This window comes from Diceros bicornis, chromosome 4 (assembly GCF_020826845.1).
Source record: "Diceros bicornis minor isolate mBicDic1 chromosome 4, mDicBic1.mat.cur, whole genome shotgun sequence".
Classification (NCBI taxonomy): domain Eukaryota; kingdom Metazoa; phylum Chordata; class Mammalia; order Perissodactyla; family Rhinocerotidae; genus Diceros; species Diceros bicornis.
In genome coordinates this window covers 58223916-58242705 of record NC_080743.1, presented here as the reverse complement: position 1 = coordinate 58242705, position 18790 = coordinate 58223916, and the positions used below count along the sequence as shown (strand labels likewise).

The 18790-nt window shown below is 38.3% G+C and overlaps 1 protein-coding gene across 1 annotated transcript in view; it reads left to right on the top strand.

Annotated features, from left to right (window-relative positions):
• Positions 1–18790, top strand: part of NUP210L (nucleoporin 210 like) — a 105450-nt gene that overhangs the window by 6505 nt on the left and 80155 nt on the right. Inside the window, exons 3-7 of the mRNA XM_058539245.1 lie at positions 9934–10065; positions 11273–11366; positions 11947–12097; positions 13817–13949; positions 14365–14523. Coding sequence (XP_058395228.1) covers positions 9934–10065; positions 11273–11366; positions 11947–12097; positions 13817–13949; positions 14365–14523 — 669 coding nt within the window. The remainder of the gene's footprint in view (positions 1–9933; positions 10066–11272; positions 11367–11946; positions 12098–13816; positions 13950–14364; positions 14524–18790) is intronic.

Here is an 18790-nt window from a genome sequence, read left to right as displayed (position 1 = left end):
AGAGTGTACTGCCTGTGTCTTCTTCTTCTTCATAAACTTTCTTCTAGAAGTTTTATGGTTTCAGGTCTTACATTCAAGTCTTTAATCCATTTTGAGTTAATTTTTGTGTATGGTGTAAGATAATGGTCTACTTTCATTCTTTTGCATGTGGCTGTCCAGTTTTCCCAACACCATTTATTGAAGAGAATTTCCTGTCTCCATTGTGTGTTCTTAGCTCCTTTGCTGAAGGTTAGCTGTCCATAGATGTGTGGTCTTATTTCTGGGCTTTCAGTTCTGTTCCACTGATCTGTGTGTCTGTTTTTGTGCCAGTACCATGCCGTTTTTTTGTTTTAATAATTATTTATTTATTTATTTAATTTTTTTTCCCCCCAAAGCCCCAGTAGTTAGTTGTATGTCACAGCTGCACATTCTTCTAGTTGCTGTATGTGGGACCCGGCCACTGCCCGAGATCTGAACCCGGGCCGCCAGCAGCGGAGCGCGTGCACTTAACCGCTAAGCCGCGGGGCCAGCTGTTTTAATTACTATAGCTTTGTAGTATATTTTGAAGTCAGGGATTGTGATGCCTCCAGCTTTGTTCTTTTTTCTCATGATTGTCTTAGCTATTCAGGGTCTTTTGTTGTTCCATATAAATTTTAGGGTTCTTTGTTCTATTTCCATGAAGAATGTCATTGGGATTGCATAGAACCTGTAGAATGCTTTAGGTAATATGGACGTTTTAACTGTTTATTCTTCTAATCCATGTGCATGGAATATCTTTCCATTTCTTTATGTCATCATCAATTTCTTTCGAAAATGCCTTATAGTTTTCAGTGTATAGGTCTTTCACCTCCTTGGTTAAATTCATTCCTAGATATTTTGTTCTTTTTTTTCAGATTGTAAATGGGATTGTATTCTTGAGTTCTCTTTTTGCTAGTTTGTGATTAGAGTATAGAAGTGCAACTGATTTTTCTAAGTTGATTTTGTATCCTGCAACTTTGCTGTAGCTGTTGATTATTTCTAATAGTTTTCTGGTGAATTCTTTAGGGTTTTCTATATATAGAACCATGTCATCTGCAAACAGCACGAGTTTCACTTCTTCCTTACCAATTTGGGTAGCTTTTATCTCTTGCCTAATTGCTCTGACCAAAACAGCCAGTACTATGTTGAATAAGAGTGGCGAGAGTGGGCACCCTTGTCTTGTTTCTATTCTCAGAGGGATGGCTTTCAGTTTTTCACTGTTGGGTATGGTATTGGCTGTGGGTTTGTCATATATGGTCTTTATTATGTTGAGATACTTTCCTTCTATACCTATTTTATTGAGAGTTTTTATCATAAATGGATGTTGGATCTGGTCAAATGCTTTCTCTGCATCTATTGAGAAGATCATGTGATTTTTATTTCTCATTTTGTTAATGTGGTGTATCACATTGATTTGCATATGTTGAACCATCCCTGCGTCCCTGATATAAATCCCAGTTGATCATGGTGTATGATCCTTTTAATGTATTGTTGTATTCGGTTTGGCAATATTTTGCTGAGAATTTTTGTATCTACGTTCACAAGTGATATTGGCCTGTAATTTTCCTTCTTTGTATTGTCCTTGTCTGGTTTTGGGATCGGGGTAATGTTGGCCTCATAGAATGAATTAGGAAGTGTTCTTCCTTCAATTTTTTGGAATAGTTTGAGAAGGATAGGTATTAAATCTTCTTTGAATGTTTGGTAGAATTCTCCAGAGAAGCTGTCTGGTCCTGGACTTTTGTTTTGGGGGAGGTTTTTGATTAGTGTTTCAATCTCTTTACTTGTGATTGGTCTATTCAGATTCTCTATTTCTTCTTCTTTTTTTTTTTTTTTAAAGATTTTATTTATTTATTTTTTTCCCCCCAAAGCCCCAGTAGATAGTTGTATGTCATAGCTGCACATCCTTCTAGTTGCTGTATGTGGGACTCGGCCTCAGGATGGACGGAGAAGTGGTGCCTCGGTGCGCGCCCGGGATCCGAACCCGGGCCACCAGCATCGGAGCGCGTGCACTTAACCACCAAGCCACGGGGCCGGCCCACTCTATTTCTTCTTCATTCAATTTTGGGAGGTTGTATGATTCTAAGAACTTATCCATTTCTTCTAGATTGTCCAATTTATTGGCATATAGTTTTCCATAGTATTCTCTTATAATCCCTTCTATTTCTGTGATATCCATTGTAATTTCTCCTCTTTCATTTCTAATTTTATTTATTTGAGCCTTCTCTCTTTTTTTCTTAGCGAGTCTGGCTAAGAGGTTGTCAATTTTTTTATCTTCTCAAAGAACCAGCTCTTAGTTTCCTTGATCCTTTCTACTGTTTTTTGTTTTGGTTTGGTTTGGTTTTTTGGTCTCTATTTCATTTATTTTTGCTCTAATTTTTGTTATTTCCCTCCTTCTGCTGACTTTGGGCTTTATTTGTTCTTCTTTTTTTAGTTCTGTTAGGTGTAGTTTAAGATTACTTATTTGAAATTTTTCATCTTTGTTGAGGTGGGCCTGCATTGCTATGAATTTCCCCCTTAGAACCACTTTTGCCACATACCATAAGAGTTGGTATGATGTATTTTCATTTGTCTCCAGATATTTTTTGATTTCTCCTTTGATTTCTTCATTGATCAAATGGTTGTTCAGTAGCATGTTGTTTAGTCTCCACATATTTGTGACTTTCCCAGCTTTTTTCTTATAGTTGATTTCTAGTTTCATAGCATTATGGTTGGAAAAGATGCTTGATATGATTTCCATATTCTTAAATTTATTGAGGCTTGCTTTGTTTCCCAACATATGGTCTATCTTTGAGAATGTTCCATGTGCAGTTGAGAAGAATGTGTGTTCTGCTGTTTTTTTTGTTTTGTTTTGTTTTTTGTGAGGCGATCAGCCCTGTGCTAACATCTGCCAATCCTCCTCTTTTTTTGCTGAGGAAGACTGGCCCTGGGCTAACATCCGTGCCCATCTTCCTCCACTTTATATGGGACGCCGCCCCAGCATGGACTGCCAAGTGGTGCGTCGGTGCGTGCCTGGGATCCAAACCGGTGAACCCCGGGCCGCCGCAGCGGAGCGCGAGCGCACTTAACCGCTTGCGCCACCAGGCCGGCCCCTGTTCTGCTGTTTTTGGATGGAATGTTCTATATGTATCTATTAAGTCCATCTGGTCTAGTTTTTTATTTAATTCCACTATTTCCCTGTTGACTTTCTGTCTGGATGATCTATGCATTGATGTAAGTGGGGTGTTGAGGTCTCCCACCATTATTGTGTTGTTGTTAATTTCTCCCTTTAGATCTGTTAATAGTTGCTTTATGTACTTTGGTGCTCCTGTGTTAGGTATGTATATATTCATAAGTGTTATGTCCTCGTGGTAGAATGTCCCTTTTGTCATTATATACTGCCCCTCTTGGTCTCTCACTATCTTTTTTATCTTGAAGTCTGCTTTGTCTGATATAAGTATGATAACACTTGCTTTCTTTTGCTTGCCATTTGTTTGGAATATTGTCTTCCATCCCTTCACTCTGAGCCTGTGTTTGTCTTTTGAGCTGAGATGTGTTTCCTGGAGGCAGCATATTGTTGGGTCTTGTTTTTCAATCCATCCAGCCACTCTGTGCCTTTCAATTGGAGAATTCAATCCATTTATGTTTAGAGTGATTATTGATATATGAGGGCTTAATATTGCCATTTTTTTCCCCCAAAGCCCCAGTAGCTAGTTGTATGTCATAGTTGTACATCCTTCTAGTTGCTGTATGTGGGATGCAGCCTCAGCATGGCCGGAGAAGCGGTGCGTCGGTGCGTGCCCAGGATCCGAACCCGGGCCGCCAGTAGCGGAGCGTGCGCACTTAACTGCTAAGCCACAGGGCCAGCCCCAATACTGCCATTTTATCTCTTGTTTTCCGGTTGTTCTATATTTCCCTTGTTTCCCTTCCTGTGTATTTCTTTTTTTTTTTTTTTTTTGAGGAAGATCAGCCCTGAGCTAACATCCATGCCAATCCTCCTCTTTTTGCTGAGGAAGACCGGCCCTGAGCTAACATCTACTGCCAATCCTCCTCCTTTTTTTTTTTTTCCCTTTTTTTCCCCAAAGCCCCAGTGGATAGCTGTATGTCATAGTTGCACATCCTGCTAGTCGCTGTATGAGGCGGGACACTGCCTCAGCGCGGCCCGACAAGCGGTGCGTCAGTGCGCACCGGAGATCTGAACCCGGGCCGCCAGTAGCAGAGCGTGCGCACTTAACCGCTAAGCCATGGAGCCAGCCCCCTGTGTATTTCTGACTGCTATTTCAGTTTGGTGATTTTCTCTGATGGTTTTCTTAGTTTTCTCTTTATTTACCATTTGTGTCTCTGTTCTGATTTTTTGTTTATTGGTTACCATGAGGTTTGTATAAAAGATCTCATAGATGAGATAATCCATTTTCTGGTAGCCTCTTATCCCCATTAGGCTAAGCAGGTTCCATCTCTTTCCTCTTCCCCGTCTGAGTTATTATTGTCACAAATTATTCCATTTTGTGTTCTGAGTTTGTGATTAAAATCAAGTGTTTATAGTTATTTTTGAAGCTTTCCTTCCCTTTATCTTTAATGTTATAATTAAGTGTTTGCTAACCTGTTCTGATAGAGACCTGCAATTTTCTGACTTTTTCTGTCTGTTTATCTCCTTGCTCAAGGCTTTGTAAACCTTTTCCTTTTTGTTTCAAGTATGAGGGCATTCTTGATCATTTCTTGTTGGCAGGGGTGGGTGGGTCTTGTGATGATGAACTCCCTCAGTTTTTTTTATCTGGGAAAGTTTTTATTTCTCCATCACATCTGAAGGATAGAGTCACTGGATAGAGTATTCTTGTCTCAAAGTTTTTGTCTTTCAGTATTTTGAATATGTCATTCTGCTCTCTCCTGGCCTGCAAGGTTTCTGCTCAGAAGTTCACTGAAAGCCTGATAGGAATTCCTTTGCAGATTATTCTCTTCTGCCTTGCTGCCTTTAATATTTTTTCTTTGTCATTGACTTTGCCAGTTTTACTAATATATGCCTTGGAGAAGGTCTTTTTACATTGGTGTGATTAGGATGTCTATTGGCTTAATTTACTTGTAAGTCCAGTTCCTTCCCCAGGTTTGGGAAGTTCTCAGCTATTATTTCTTTGGACACACTCTCTGCTCCTTTCTCGCTCTCTTCTCCCTCTGGAGTACCTATAACCGTTATGTTGCATTTTCTAATTGAGTCGGATATTTCTCAGAGAATTTCTTCCTTTCTTTTTTAGTCTTAATTCTCTCTACTCCTCCACCTGAAGTATTTCTATATTTCTGTCCTCTAAATTACTAAATCTGTGCTCCATAATGTCAGCTCTGTTTTTTAAGGTTTCTAGATTGCTTTTTAGCTCATTCATTGTGTTCTTCATCTCAAGCATTTCTGTTTGTTTTTTTGTTTGTTTGTTTAGAGTTTCAATCTCCTTTGTGAAGAATTCCTTCTGCTCATTAATTTTATTCCTGAGTTCATTGAACTGTATTTCTGAGTTTTCTTGTAACTCATTGAGTTTCTTTATGGTAATTATTTTGAATTCTCTGTCATTTAGATGGTAAATTTCTGTGACTTCAGGATTGGTTTCTGTCTTGTCATTTTCCTTCTGATATGGAGTGTTAATGTATTTCTTCATAGTATCTGATGAAGTGGACCTTTGCCAGTGCATAGTCGTAGTATCTGGTCACAGATTCTACCTGCCACCACTGGCAGGGGCAGGAGCTGTTTTTTCTGATCCCACTGTGTCCTCTGGAAGTTGTGTCCATTCACTGGAAGTTGTGCCAATAGGGCTCGTCTGCATTTGCTGGCCACTGCTGCTTGGCAGGTCCCACAGGCAGGCACAGGCACTCTGGTGCGGATTTGCTGCCCTAGCCAACTGGCTGAGCTGGTGTGCCAGGCAGGAGGGGAGGGAAAGGGCACTCTGCACTCACTGCTGGCCCACCTGGACTGCTGGGCTTGGTGGGGGTGCCCACACGATTGCTGAGCCACCTCGATGTGGAGTGTTCCTGTAGGCTGGGATACAACTCCAAAAGCTACTGAATACAGAGTATTTGGTAGCCTTCCTGCGGAGGCCTACCTGTTCCCCTGTCTCATCTTAGAATCTCGCACCAGCCACTGTGTGAGGTGCTATGCCCTAGATCACTGCTGCTGGAGAGGGGGAGGAGATCTGCTCACCTCCTTCCACTGCTTCCTGGGGATCCAATATGCCCACCTTCAGACATATGGCTGTGTGGATCTCTCAGATGTCCTTTGTGCTTTCTGGGTGTCCTCTATTGGTTAATGAATGTCCTTTTGGTTGTATCTTAGGAGGGAGAGACTAAGGGAACAGTTCACTCCACCATGATGCTGACATCACTCTCTCTGCTTCCTCTTTTTTGTCTGTGGCTCTGCATCCCTTTGATTCTCTCAATCGTGGCTTCGTTCTCCTATTTTTTTCTTCTTCTTCATCTCCCTGAATCAACTGTCCTCCTCTCTGTCTCATTCATTTTTCTTTCTTTATTACCTCACTCTCGTATGGACCTGAACGTACCTGAAGTAATACAGACATGTTAATATGAATATTCATTATATTATTTAATGAAGTTATTTGTTTCTTTTTATCTTTAAAAGCAGGTAAGTTAAATGTTTGATATTTCTCCTAATCACTCTAAATTTACTTATAAATCACCCAAGGTAATGTTTTTTCTTTATAGTCAATGGCCCTGTATTGAAAAGATTTCTGCTTTTGAAGTAGTCAAATGGGTAGGCATTGTGTGCGCAAGGCTTTCATATTTTTTATATGAGGTCACAGATGCTTCTGTTCTGCCATTGCCCTGCACATTTTTCCACAAAAGAAAAGGACTTAATTTCCCATTTAATCAGTGCTAGATTATCCAGTGCCTAATTATTTAGAGTATATTATCTAAGCTCACCTTTCCTTCCTTTGGCATCCCTGGAATACTTCCTTAATGGTATATTCTACGAGCAGATCCTGTGAGAATTCAACGTCTCTTTGTTCTTGTCCATAGACCCCATATCTTGGTCTTCACTTCTTTTAATTTCAGGTTCTGTTCTTCAGTTAAATAAATCAAGTAGAAGATTAATTTTTAAAACATTTAATTTTAAAATAATTTTAGATTTACAGAAGAGATGCAAAGATAGTACAAAGAGTTCCCATATACCCTTCGCCCATTTCCCCCCACTGTTCCACTAATATCCTTTTTCTGCTCTAGGAGTGAATCCAAGACACCACATTACTAAACTAAATTGTCATATTTCCTTAGTTTCCTCTGATCTGTGACAGTTTCTCAGCCTTTCTTTGTCTTTCATGACCTTGAAGCTTTTAAAGAACATTGGTCAGGCATTTTGTAGAATGTCTCTCAGTTTGGGTTTGTCTGATGTTTTCTCATGATTAGACTGGGTTATAGATTTTTAGGAAGAAAATCACAGAAGTAAAGAACACTTCTCATTGCATTTTTTCAGAGGGTACATGATATCAACATGATTTATCACTAGTGATGTTAACTTTGATCACTTGGTTAAGGTAGTGTCAGTTTTCTCTACTGTAAAAGTTACCATTTTTCTCTTTCCATATGCTAGTCATTAAAAATGATCTTTAAGCAAACAGTGCATGATTTCACTCATATGTGGAAGATAATCCAACACACGGACAGATAGAACTGTTTGGTGGTTACCAGGGGCTAGAGGGGTGGAGGGTGGGCACGAGGGGTGGAAGGATGCACTTATATGGTGACTGACAAACAATAATGTACAACAAAAATTTCACAATAAAAAAATAAAAATAAATAAAATCATAAAAAAAAATGGCCATTAAGTTCAGCCCACATTCAAAGGAGAAGAAATTAAGCTTCACCTCCTAGAAAAAGGAGTGTCAAAGAATTTGTGGACATATATTAAAACCACCACAGTAACTAATAAATATTTGAAGGAGATACTTTGGTATATCCTGTTTCTCTTTAAACTTTCAGCCACTAAATTTTAGCATTTATTTATGAATCTTGTCTGTAGCAATTATTACTGTGGTGTTTTCATGGTGATTTTTCTATTTCCCTCATTCTTTCCACACTTCTTAATAGCATTCTTCTATAAGAAAGATATTTTACATCTTACAAATAACTTCTCAGTTATTTATTCATTCATTCATTATTTACATAAGTATGGACTCATGGATATTTGTTTTAATTTTGGTTATAATCCAATACTATCACAATTTATTTTGTTACTCAAGTTTTTCTAGCTTTGGCCATTGGGAGCTCTTTCAGGTTGGCTCCTGTGTCCTTTGGGCTTGCCCCTATCTTAATTAATTAATTTTAGTATTTCCTTATTTTTTAGCACTACAACATCAGCCAGGCCCATCTTGTATTTTCCCTGCCCAGCCATTTCCTCAAGGAGTTCTGGTTCCTTTTGTTAGAGAACTATATTTAGAAACCAAGATCTGGTGCTAGTGTGCTCATTGCTACTGGAGTGTCACTATTTCTAGGCCCTCTTGGCAGACAGTGCTAGGAAATATATCTGTATACTAACTCATGTATATACACATACCTATATTTATTTCTGTATCTCTCTATCTGTATATATATTAAAATAAACATGAGCTCATATTGATATCTTTGGTTCTAATCCTGCACCACAGGGTAACTTCTTTCTCTGACAGTGAGAATCCTGACACCCATTATCTACAATATATTTACTTATTTATTGAACACTAGTGTAAATATAAAGTAGTTTCAAGACAATTAATTCAATTTTTATGTTTCTTGTGAAAGGAAGTATAGCTTTTCCTGAAATAGAATATTTTGATGCTCCTTAGCCTTTTTTGAGGGGCATTTACATGTATTACCTGATTAACGTTCTTCTTTGATTTAAAAATTTCATAAAAGCAGATCCACTGCTAGAGACAGAGTTTACCTCTGATGTCCTTTAGTAATTTTGAGTATTGCAGTGGTAGTTACTTTGCTTTTTGTTTCTTGTAGATGAAGCTAAAACTAACAATGTATAGTTACAACAGCAGAATAGGGCAGCTATGTAGGCAGTTCTCTAACACATGGTAAATGTGATAGGTGGGAGTATTGCTAAAAGACAGTACACAACAATTTTTATTTCATCCTCATTTCATTCTGTACTGTTTCAATTTATGTTTCTGAATTTCATTATGGCTGTGTTGAGTGGAGCTCTGGTTGGACTGGAACTCTGGTTGGGTCTAATACATGGTTCACAGGCTTTTTAATCTCATGGTCCACAAAAAAGTTTGAAAGAAAGAAATAAAGAGATTTATTGGCAGGACTGACATATGATTGCCACTCTTTTACTTTCCTAAATAAATACAGTAAAAAAATCTATTACCGTAATTTTCATAAAGGAAAAAAACATTTTAACACTTCAAAAGTAAGATAAAGGGGCTGGCCCCCTGGTGGCGTAGCGGTTAAGTGCGTGTGCTGCACTGTGGTGGCCCAGGGTTCGGATCCCGGTCGCCCACCGATGCACCACTTGTCAAGCCATGCTGTGGCAGCGTCCCATATAAAGTGGAGGAAGATGAGCAGGGATGTTAGCCCAGGGCCAGTCTTCCTCAGCAAAAAGAGGAGGATTGGCGACAGATGTTAACTCAGGGCTGATCTTACTCACAAAAAAAAAAAAAAGTAAGATGTAAGAATAATATACCTTTAAAGTGAATACATTTAATTTTATTACTCACTTTTTAAAAATTCTTATTTTTCTCATTTTTCCATGGATGAATGAAAACATCAGTACAGATCAGTGTTTGGGAATCACTGGTCTAGTGTCTCATTATAAACAGAGGCTCTTATATTTTGTCATTATGCTGTTTTCTTCCACAGGTTGAAAGCAACTGTTACAGCCTTTCTTTTTCATAATATTTAGAATAAGCTTCTCAGTGATTGAGATATTTAATAGATTCATGACCTGTTGAATTAAATTCTCAGTTTTTGGCTTCATCGTAGTGACTGACCATGAACTGCGTTGTGATGTTAAGGTTGATGTGATAGACAGCATTGAAATTATATCTCGAACCCGGGAACTCTATGTAGATGATTCACCACTGGAACTGATGGTGAGGGCATTGGATGCTGAAGGTAAAAACTTCAGAGGATTCAACAAATTACCTGAAATAAAGTCATACTCCTTTGGGGTTTAGAAGTAGAGTAGAAATAATATTTATTTTCTCATATGAAGCTCATGTATGTGAGGAATTAATAATTCTGAGTATGGTTCAATGAACCTTTCATAAAATTTCGTAAAACTTTTCTGGTATATTTAATTGTTGGTATACTTTCATAAAATTTTCCTGGTATATTTAATTGTTGGTTATCTCAGAAGTTTTCTTAAATATCCAAATTCTGCCTCTGAGCTTCTGCTGATGGTCTCTAGATCAGAAATTAAGAACATTTTTTGGAATTCCTTGCTAGCTCTGTTTTGATCAGTCCACTTTCTATAGGCCAGGAGAATTAAATGTAAAACCGTGAAAAAGTTTTATAATTTTAAGTTTATCTTTCTTGAGACTGATATTATATTGCTTTTAATATACTATACTAGTGTTGTAATATGGTATTTAAAACATTTAAATTTATTGCTTTGTCCTTTGTAAACTATTTAATAAAGAATAATTTTTTTTAAATCTGAAAAGTGAATGTATTAGAAATATTCTGGAATCCAGTTTTTATAAAAATTTTTGTTGAAGGGACCAGGATTTAGGGATGCCTATCAACCCTAAGGTAGGCTATAAGGTGGCCTTTATGTAGAAAGGGACAGAAAGAGTGGCATAATTTTTGTCAACCAGAAGTTAGCTTGGGTCCCTTTTACTTTCAGAAAGCTTGTGCACTAACAGCACTTATATTGTTTGTGTAAAGATCTTCCTGGTGTATGTGTTTTAATTTATTAATGATGGTATTTCTATTTGTTAATGAAAGAGTCCTAAAAATAATTTTCTAGGGGCTGGCCTGGTGGCGTAATGGTTAAGATCCCTTGCTCAGCTTCAGTGGCTTGGTGTTCACAGGTTCGGATCCCGGGCGTGGACCTACACACCGCTCATCAAGCCGTGCTGTGGCAGGCATCTCACATATAAAGTAGAGGTAGATGGGCACAGATGTTAGCCCAGGGCCAATCTTCCTCAGCAAAAAGAGGAGAATTGGCAACAGATGTTAGCTCAGGGCTAATCTTCCTCGCCAAAATAATAGTAATAATAATAATAATTTTCTAGTTCTGTTTCCCTTTCTTGGTAAAGATACCTGAATATATTTGAATATGTGATTCTGTCTTGTCTGCTTTTGGCTTGCTCAACAGGAAATACTTTTAGTAGTTTGGCAGGGATGATGTTTGACTGGAGCATTGCCCAGGATAACGAATCAGCGAGAGAAGAACTGTCTAGCAAAATTAGGTAACCTTGAAACCAAACATAAACCATCTGACTTTGAAAGAGACATCTGCCTTTGGGTCGCATACTGAACAGCAACCATTTGTGTGGGCTTTGATAATCCTGCTGTCTGGACTTTTTTGGAACAGATAAATTTACCAGGGGGCAATGTCTTTGATAGAATGACATATAGTATCGATGTAGGTACCTTTTTGATAGTTTAATGTGAGCCACTGCAGAGAAATTCATGAGCTCAGGACTATACGATTATTTGAGCCAGGTGTATTTTTTGGCAGTTTTGTTGTTCAAGCTATCTGCATGTGCTGAAATACAGTAAGTGGATAAGAGTGAATTTTATGAATAATGAAATTTTGTCTTCAGTACCAAGAAATAGCTCTCAAACAATCCAAGTTTTAGTCCCACAACAGTTTTAGCCAGAGGCACTTTATGTACTTTTTTTCTATCTAGTCCTTATGGGAAACAAATTTTAAAACTTTTTACACTTATATAGACATTGAAAAAACTGTTTAACATCTCTTAGGGCCTTTTGGAAGAAGACTAATTGTGTGATTCTGCTAGAACAAACCTTATTTTATCTCTTTAGGATTCTGAAATACTCTGAAGCAGAATATTCTCCCCCAGCGTATATAGCTGAGATGGAAAAAGAAGAGAAACAAGGAGATATGGTTTTGGTGTCTGGGATTAGAACTGGTGCTGCTGTTGTCAAAGTTCGAATTTATGAACCATTCTATAGGGTAAAAAGTTTGTGCTATAAACTTTCATTTACTAGTCTTGCCTATAGAAAATGTAGTTTCTTATGTTTATCTATAGTAGAAGCCCTCTAACCTGATATGATTTGGGCCAATAGTTGGTCATTTAATTGAAAAAATCATTTGAAGTAGGTAAACATAAAAAAGAAACTTGTCTTCTTTAAACATGTTATTACCTAGTTACAATTAAAAATACAACTAGCATTTTCTCTTAAAACCTATAACTGCATTTTATTCACTAATCCTTTGGCGTTGGTCCAAGACCTTTCTTTGAGCACAAGTTCACTGCTTAGAAATATACATATTCTTTCTTGTATAAATTATAATTTCTAGTTTCTTTTTCTTTTCATTTTTCATTTCATTTTATAGTCAAGTGAAAAATTAGACATGTGTGAAACAATTTGAGTACAGAATTCTCTATTTTTCAAGGATTTTTTCCCCATCTTTTACATTTCTCACACCTAATTTGATAGCAGCACATTTTAGCAGCTTGCCTTTAACTTCTTTTCAAAACATTTAAATTTTTTGTAGAAACAACAGCTCTCTCCTCGAATTCCTGGTTTATTTTTTTAATGTACTTATAATTAAAAGTGCAATTGGCATAAATAGGTTTTGGAAAAACAAATGTCTTTTGGTAAGCATTTAATTCAAGTGGCAGGAATACAAGTGTGTGGACAGCCTAGAACAGCCTACTAACCTCCTGTTGGGTAAAGCCTTCACAAGAATCAGTATGTTCAACAGGGGATAGAGAGTAACTTGACCTGGAAAGTCAGTTCATTGGAGGTTAGTTAAAAAAATGTCTGTGGTGGGCCGGCCCGGTGGCACAAGCGGTTAAGTGCGCACACTCCCATGCGAGGCCTAGGGTTCGCCGGTTTGGATCCCAGGCGCACACCGACGCACTGCTTGTTGGGCCATGCTGTGGCGGCGTCCCATATAAAGTGGAGGAAGATGGGCATGGATGTTAGCCCAGGGCCAGTCTTCCTCAGCAAAAAGAGGAGGATTGGCAGATGTTAGTTCAGGGCCGATCTTCCTCACAAAAAAAAAAAAAATTCTGTGGCATACAGTCAAGTCTTACCTTTTCTTGTTTCAGCATACCTGCCTTTTTATTTACTGACTCTTCTCCTTTAGAAGACTTGTCATCTTCTATTCTTAGTTTGAGTGACTTAAAAAGTTAATAAGTGGGGGCCGGCCCTGGGGCTGAGCGGTTAAGCGCGCCCTCCACTACTGGCGGCCCGGGTTCGAACCCCTGGCGCACACCAACGCACTGCTTGTCCGGCCATGCTGAGGCGGCGTCCCACGTACAGCAACTAGAAGGATGTGCAACTATGACACACAGCTATCTACTGGGGCTTTGGGGAGAAAAAGGGGAAAAAAAAAAAAGGAGGAGGATTGGCAATAGATGTTAGCTCAGGGCCAGTCTTCCTTAGCAAAAAGAGGAGGATTGGCATGGATGTTAGCTCAGGGCTGATCTTCCTCACAGAAAAAAAAAAAGAAAGTTAATAAGTGACTTAGAAAGTTAATATAGTATTAAGATTCATGATCACTTTTTAAGGCTAATTGAAATTATGATTTGTGATTGGGAAAGCATTTTTTTAATCTTTATAAAATATAATAAAAGAAATTTATAAGAAGTAAACTTTTAACAAGGAAGAGGGTCTTGAGGATTTTGCCTATAGAAACTGGTTTTTTTCTTTCCTCTTTTAGAAAGTGGCAGCAGCATTGATACGTCTGCTTGTTTTGGAGAATATATTTCTTATACCATCCCATGATATTTATCTCTTAGTAGGAGCATATATTAAATACCGAGTTGCAAAAATGGTTCAGGGAAGAATGACAGGTAAGGTGATTTATCTTTTCCTAAGACTAACATTTCTCAAATCCTTTCTGCTGACAACAAGAGAAGCAACTCCACATTATATATGCAAAATACTTCTTTGTGTTTTTAGATTTTGTGATAAGGTGTTCCTTAATTGCTGTACTTGAGCTAATACTGGACAGAGATAGCCCCCAGTGGGGATCCCTCCTGCTACTCTCAGTTCACTGGTTTTTAAGAATACAAGCAATACCAACAATAAACTAATATAGTATTCCCCCAAAAGTGGCTACATGTAGAAAAGTGGGAAGGAAATTAGAAGCAAATCATACTCTTGTTTAGGCCTGCTTCCTGCTTTTCCTTTTATAATCCAACAATACAACATTGTGTGTTGGAATGGCTGTTCTCATTACATTTATGTATCTTTCATGTCTTACAGAGGTGGAATTTCCCCTGGAACATTATACACTGGAAATGCAAGGCCATAGAGTTTCATACAATGAATCTCTTTCTGGGAAAGTGGCTTTACTGGATGAGAAAACAGCCGTGGTGACTGCTATCCAACTGGGCCAAACTAACCTTGTCTTTGTTCATAAAAGTATCCTTTTGTTCAAGTTTTAGCTGCCAATCTACATTTCCCTGAGCATGTTAGACATGTTTCTTGGTAAAATAATTTGTTAAGAGTTATTATAGGGCCAGCCCTGGTGGCCTAGTGGTTAAGTTCGGTGTACTGCGCTACGGCAGCCCGGGTTCAGTTCCCAGGTGTGGACCTACACCACTGGTCTGTCAGTGGCCAGGCTGTGTCAGCAGCTCACATATGAAAAAAAAAGAAGACTGGCAGCAGATGTTAACTCAGGGTGAATCTTCCTCAGCAAAAGAAAAAAAAAAAGAGTTATAGTATTCCTACATTTCTTTTTTTTTTTTTGAGGAAGGTCGGCCCTGAGCTAACATCTGCCAATCTTCCTCTTTTTCTGAGGAAGACTGGCCCTGGGCTAACACCCATGCCCATCTTCCTCCACTTTACATGGGACGCCGCCACAGCATGGCTTGACAAGCAGTGCATCCGTGCGCGCCCAGGATCCGAACCGGAAAACCCCGGGCCGCCGCAGCGGAGTGCGCACTTAACCGCTTGCGCCACCGCGCCAGCCCCCTACATTTATTTTCTATAGGTTTAATTTTTAACAAAGAAATATAAATTATTATTGTCATAATTTATAACAAATGGTAAGTAGGAAAAAGAGTAGTTGGAACTTGGGATCTGTTGACTTTAGTGCTTATTTGTAGCCTTAGTCAAATTATAATTAAGAGACTGGGGAAAATAGAGTTTTGAAGGAACTTGTGTGAATCTTATTTCATTTGTTCTTTCCTATTTTCACATAAATAATTGAGAAAAGATGGTATTGTCTGCTTAATTAAAAAAGTTTTTTTAAAGATTATTAGATATGTAATTAATATCTGTTAAATTGAGTTGAGAGTAATTTTTTAAAATTCACTAAACCTGCTCTGTAAGGATTGACCAAAGACAGCTACATAGAGCTTTGTTATAGTCAAGGAAAACAAAAGAGAATGAAGATTTAAATTCTCAGAAAATTGAAACATTTGGACTTCATTTCTCAGTGTTTGATTTTGAAATATTTCCTATTTTTGAAATCATTCAGCAAATATTTATTATATACCTACTATATGCTGAAAGTAATTCATTCAGCAAATATTTATTATATACCTACTATATGCTCAACATTATGTTAAGTGCTAGGGATACAGACTGCTATTTTACTCAGGGTAGTTAGGGAAGTCCTCTCTGATAAGGCAGCATTGGAGCAAGGAACCATGCAGATATCTGGGTGAAAGAGGAAGTAGCAATTGCTAAGGTTCTGAAGCAGGATCATGTTTGGCATGTTTAAATATGAACAAGGAAGACACTGAGGCTGAAGTACAGAGAATCAGGGGAAAGTAGTAGGAGAGATAGAGTAGGGAAGGGAGGGAGTAAATCATGTAGGGTCTACTGGACTTACTCTGAGTAAGAACCTGTTAGGCTTGAAAGATACAGTATTTCTTATAGAATAGTATTAGTTAACTGTTTATATTATTTGTCTAAAACATATCAAGGAGGGGTTTTGGTCCAAAATTGTTTGTTCTCTAGTCATTTTAAGGTGCCTAGGACATATGTCAACAAATACAATAGTACCTACAAAATAAACTAAATCATTCGATATTTATTGGGCCCAAACTGTGTGTCAGGCACTTCCTTAAATTCTCTAGACAGACTTACATGATCTTTTTTTTATTATTATTCTCAGTTCATATTGTTATTTATTCCAAAGTAGTAGATATTAAAATACATTATATTTATCTATTTATATGTCTTTCTTGAGAATGGATGGTGACTATTCATAATTTGTTCCAGCACCTGGCTTAGGGTAGCTGGTGGTCCTGTTCACAGAGATGGGTAATATAAGAGAAGGAGCATGTTTAGGGAAAAGAAAACGATGTAGTTTAGTTTTTCACATGTTAACTTGAGGTACCTGTGGGATAGACATCCAAGCAGAAATTTTTATTATGCATGTGGAGGAGAAAGAGTCAAGATGAAGACAGATATTTGAAAGTCATAAATTTATAGATAGGCGATAGTTGAAGTCGTTGTTGTAGACAAAATCACCCAGAGAGAGTAAATAGAGTGAGAGGAGAAGAGGGCCACAGACAGAACTGTGTAATTAATGCCAGCTTTTATGGTTCCTCGGAAAGAAGAGGAACTCTTAAGGAGGCCCAGAAAGAATGTTTATTAAAAAGTAGTAGGAAAACCAGGAGAGAGGAGTTTCATGATAACCAGGTAAGGAATTTAAAAAGAGAATGTTCTGGGTCGGCCCCGTGGCTTAGTGGTTAAGTGCGCGCGCTCCGCTGCTGGCGGCTCAGGTTCGGATCCCGGGTGCGCACCGACACACCGCTTCTCTGGCCATGCTGAGGCCGCGTCCCACATACAGCAACTAGAAGGATGTGCAACTATGACATACAACTATCTACTGGGGCTTTGGGGAAAAAAAAAAATAAATAAAATTATAAAGGTCTAACAAAGAGAATGTTCTTCAGGTGAAATAGGCAGAGATAAAGACTGAGATAAAGACTGAAAGTCGGTGGTGACTAGGAAGACTTGGGTCACTTTGTCAATAAAAACAGCTTGGCTTTGAAAAGAAGGAGAAAAACAAGGTAGAAGTTTTAAAAAGACATGAGAACTTTTTAAAGATTTTTAAGATAAGCGAAACTTGAACATATCTATAAGTTTTTTTTTTTTAAAGATTTTATTTATTTATTTTTCCCCCCAAAGCCCCAGTAGATAGTTGTGTGTCATAGCTGCACATCCTTCTAGTTGCTGTATGTGGGATGCAGCCTCAGCATGGCCAGAGAAGCAGCGCATCGGTGTGAGCCCGGGATCCGAACCCGGGTCGCCAGCAGTGGAGCGCACTCACTTAACCACTAAGCCACAGGGCCGGCCCCCGAACATATCTATAAGTTAAACAGAGAGATGACAGAGATATGGGAGAAAAGAGGGCCAGCTGGTGGAGCAAGATTTCTGAGGGGCAAGAGAAAATGAGATGCAAAACAGGTGGAAGGATTAGGTGGAAGGAAGATATCTTATTCTGATAATGGAGGAATGAATTGGTTTAGAGACCTATCGAGATCTGTTTCCTTATCTGTAAAGTGAAGGGAAAGTTGTATTTCTGAATTTCCTTCTAGCTCTTATATTTTATGAATATTATATGAGAGTATATATCAGAACCAAACGTAGTTGGCACAGAGTTGCCTATATAGTCTTTAAAATATTTGCTTTAATGAATAGATAAAAGTAATCTTTAATTAGCATATCAATTGTATGTATATCAATAGCTCATGTGGAGTACTGAGGCAGTTTTAAAAGTTTGATCCCCCAAGTAGATTAAATATTATTTTACTTTCATTATCACTATAAATAATGTAGTGGTAAATTGTAGCCTAGTGCGTGATTGAATTAATACAACTTCTAAATTAGGGTACTTAGAATTAATGAGTGTTTTCTGTTCAGTTATTTCAGCTACATATTTCTCAGAGTGGAAATAATTTCTTCTTAGCTCTTGGATGTAGTGTATTTTTGAGAGGGAAGTTTATTCCTAATTAGATTCTATACAGACCAACAACAGAATCAATTTGTATTTATGCTAGAATTTAACTGAAGGGGATAGTAGGTAGTATGATGTATAAGTGACCTAGAAGCGTCTTTGGTGGCAAAGAGAAAGCATTTTGGTATTAAAGATTTGCTGCAGGGGCCAGCCCAGTGGTGTAGTGGTTAAGTTCTCATGCTCAGCTTTGACGGCCCAGGGTTCATGGGTTCAGATCCGAGGTGCAGACATGCACACTGCTCATTGGGCCATGCTGTGGCAGCGTCCCACATACAAAATAGAGGAGGATTGACACAGATGTTAGCTCAGTGACAATCTTCCTCAAGCAAAAAGAGGAAGATTGGCAACAGATGTTAGCTCAGGGCCAATCTTCCTCACACACACAAAAAAAGATTTGCTGCAAATAATAGAAAATCAACTTGTGATTTTTAAAACTGTCTGCAGAGCCCAAGGCAAGTTGCTGGGCTGGATGGCAAGTCGTGCCCCTCTCTCCCGCTACATCACCACCATTCATTCCTTAGCCAGAGTGATGCCACTTTGTCCTGCTTTCCATAATGGGCTCCTGTGTAAGAATTTATTTGGAGAGAGTTCTGCAGCTAAATGAAATTAAAAGCATGGAGCATGATCTTTTTTCTCTCATTTCATCTTCCTCAAATTTGAAATTCAAGAATACCTGATTCCTGTGATGACTGTGTCCCTCAGACTTTTCTCAGA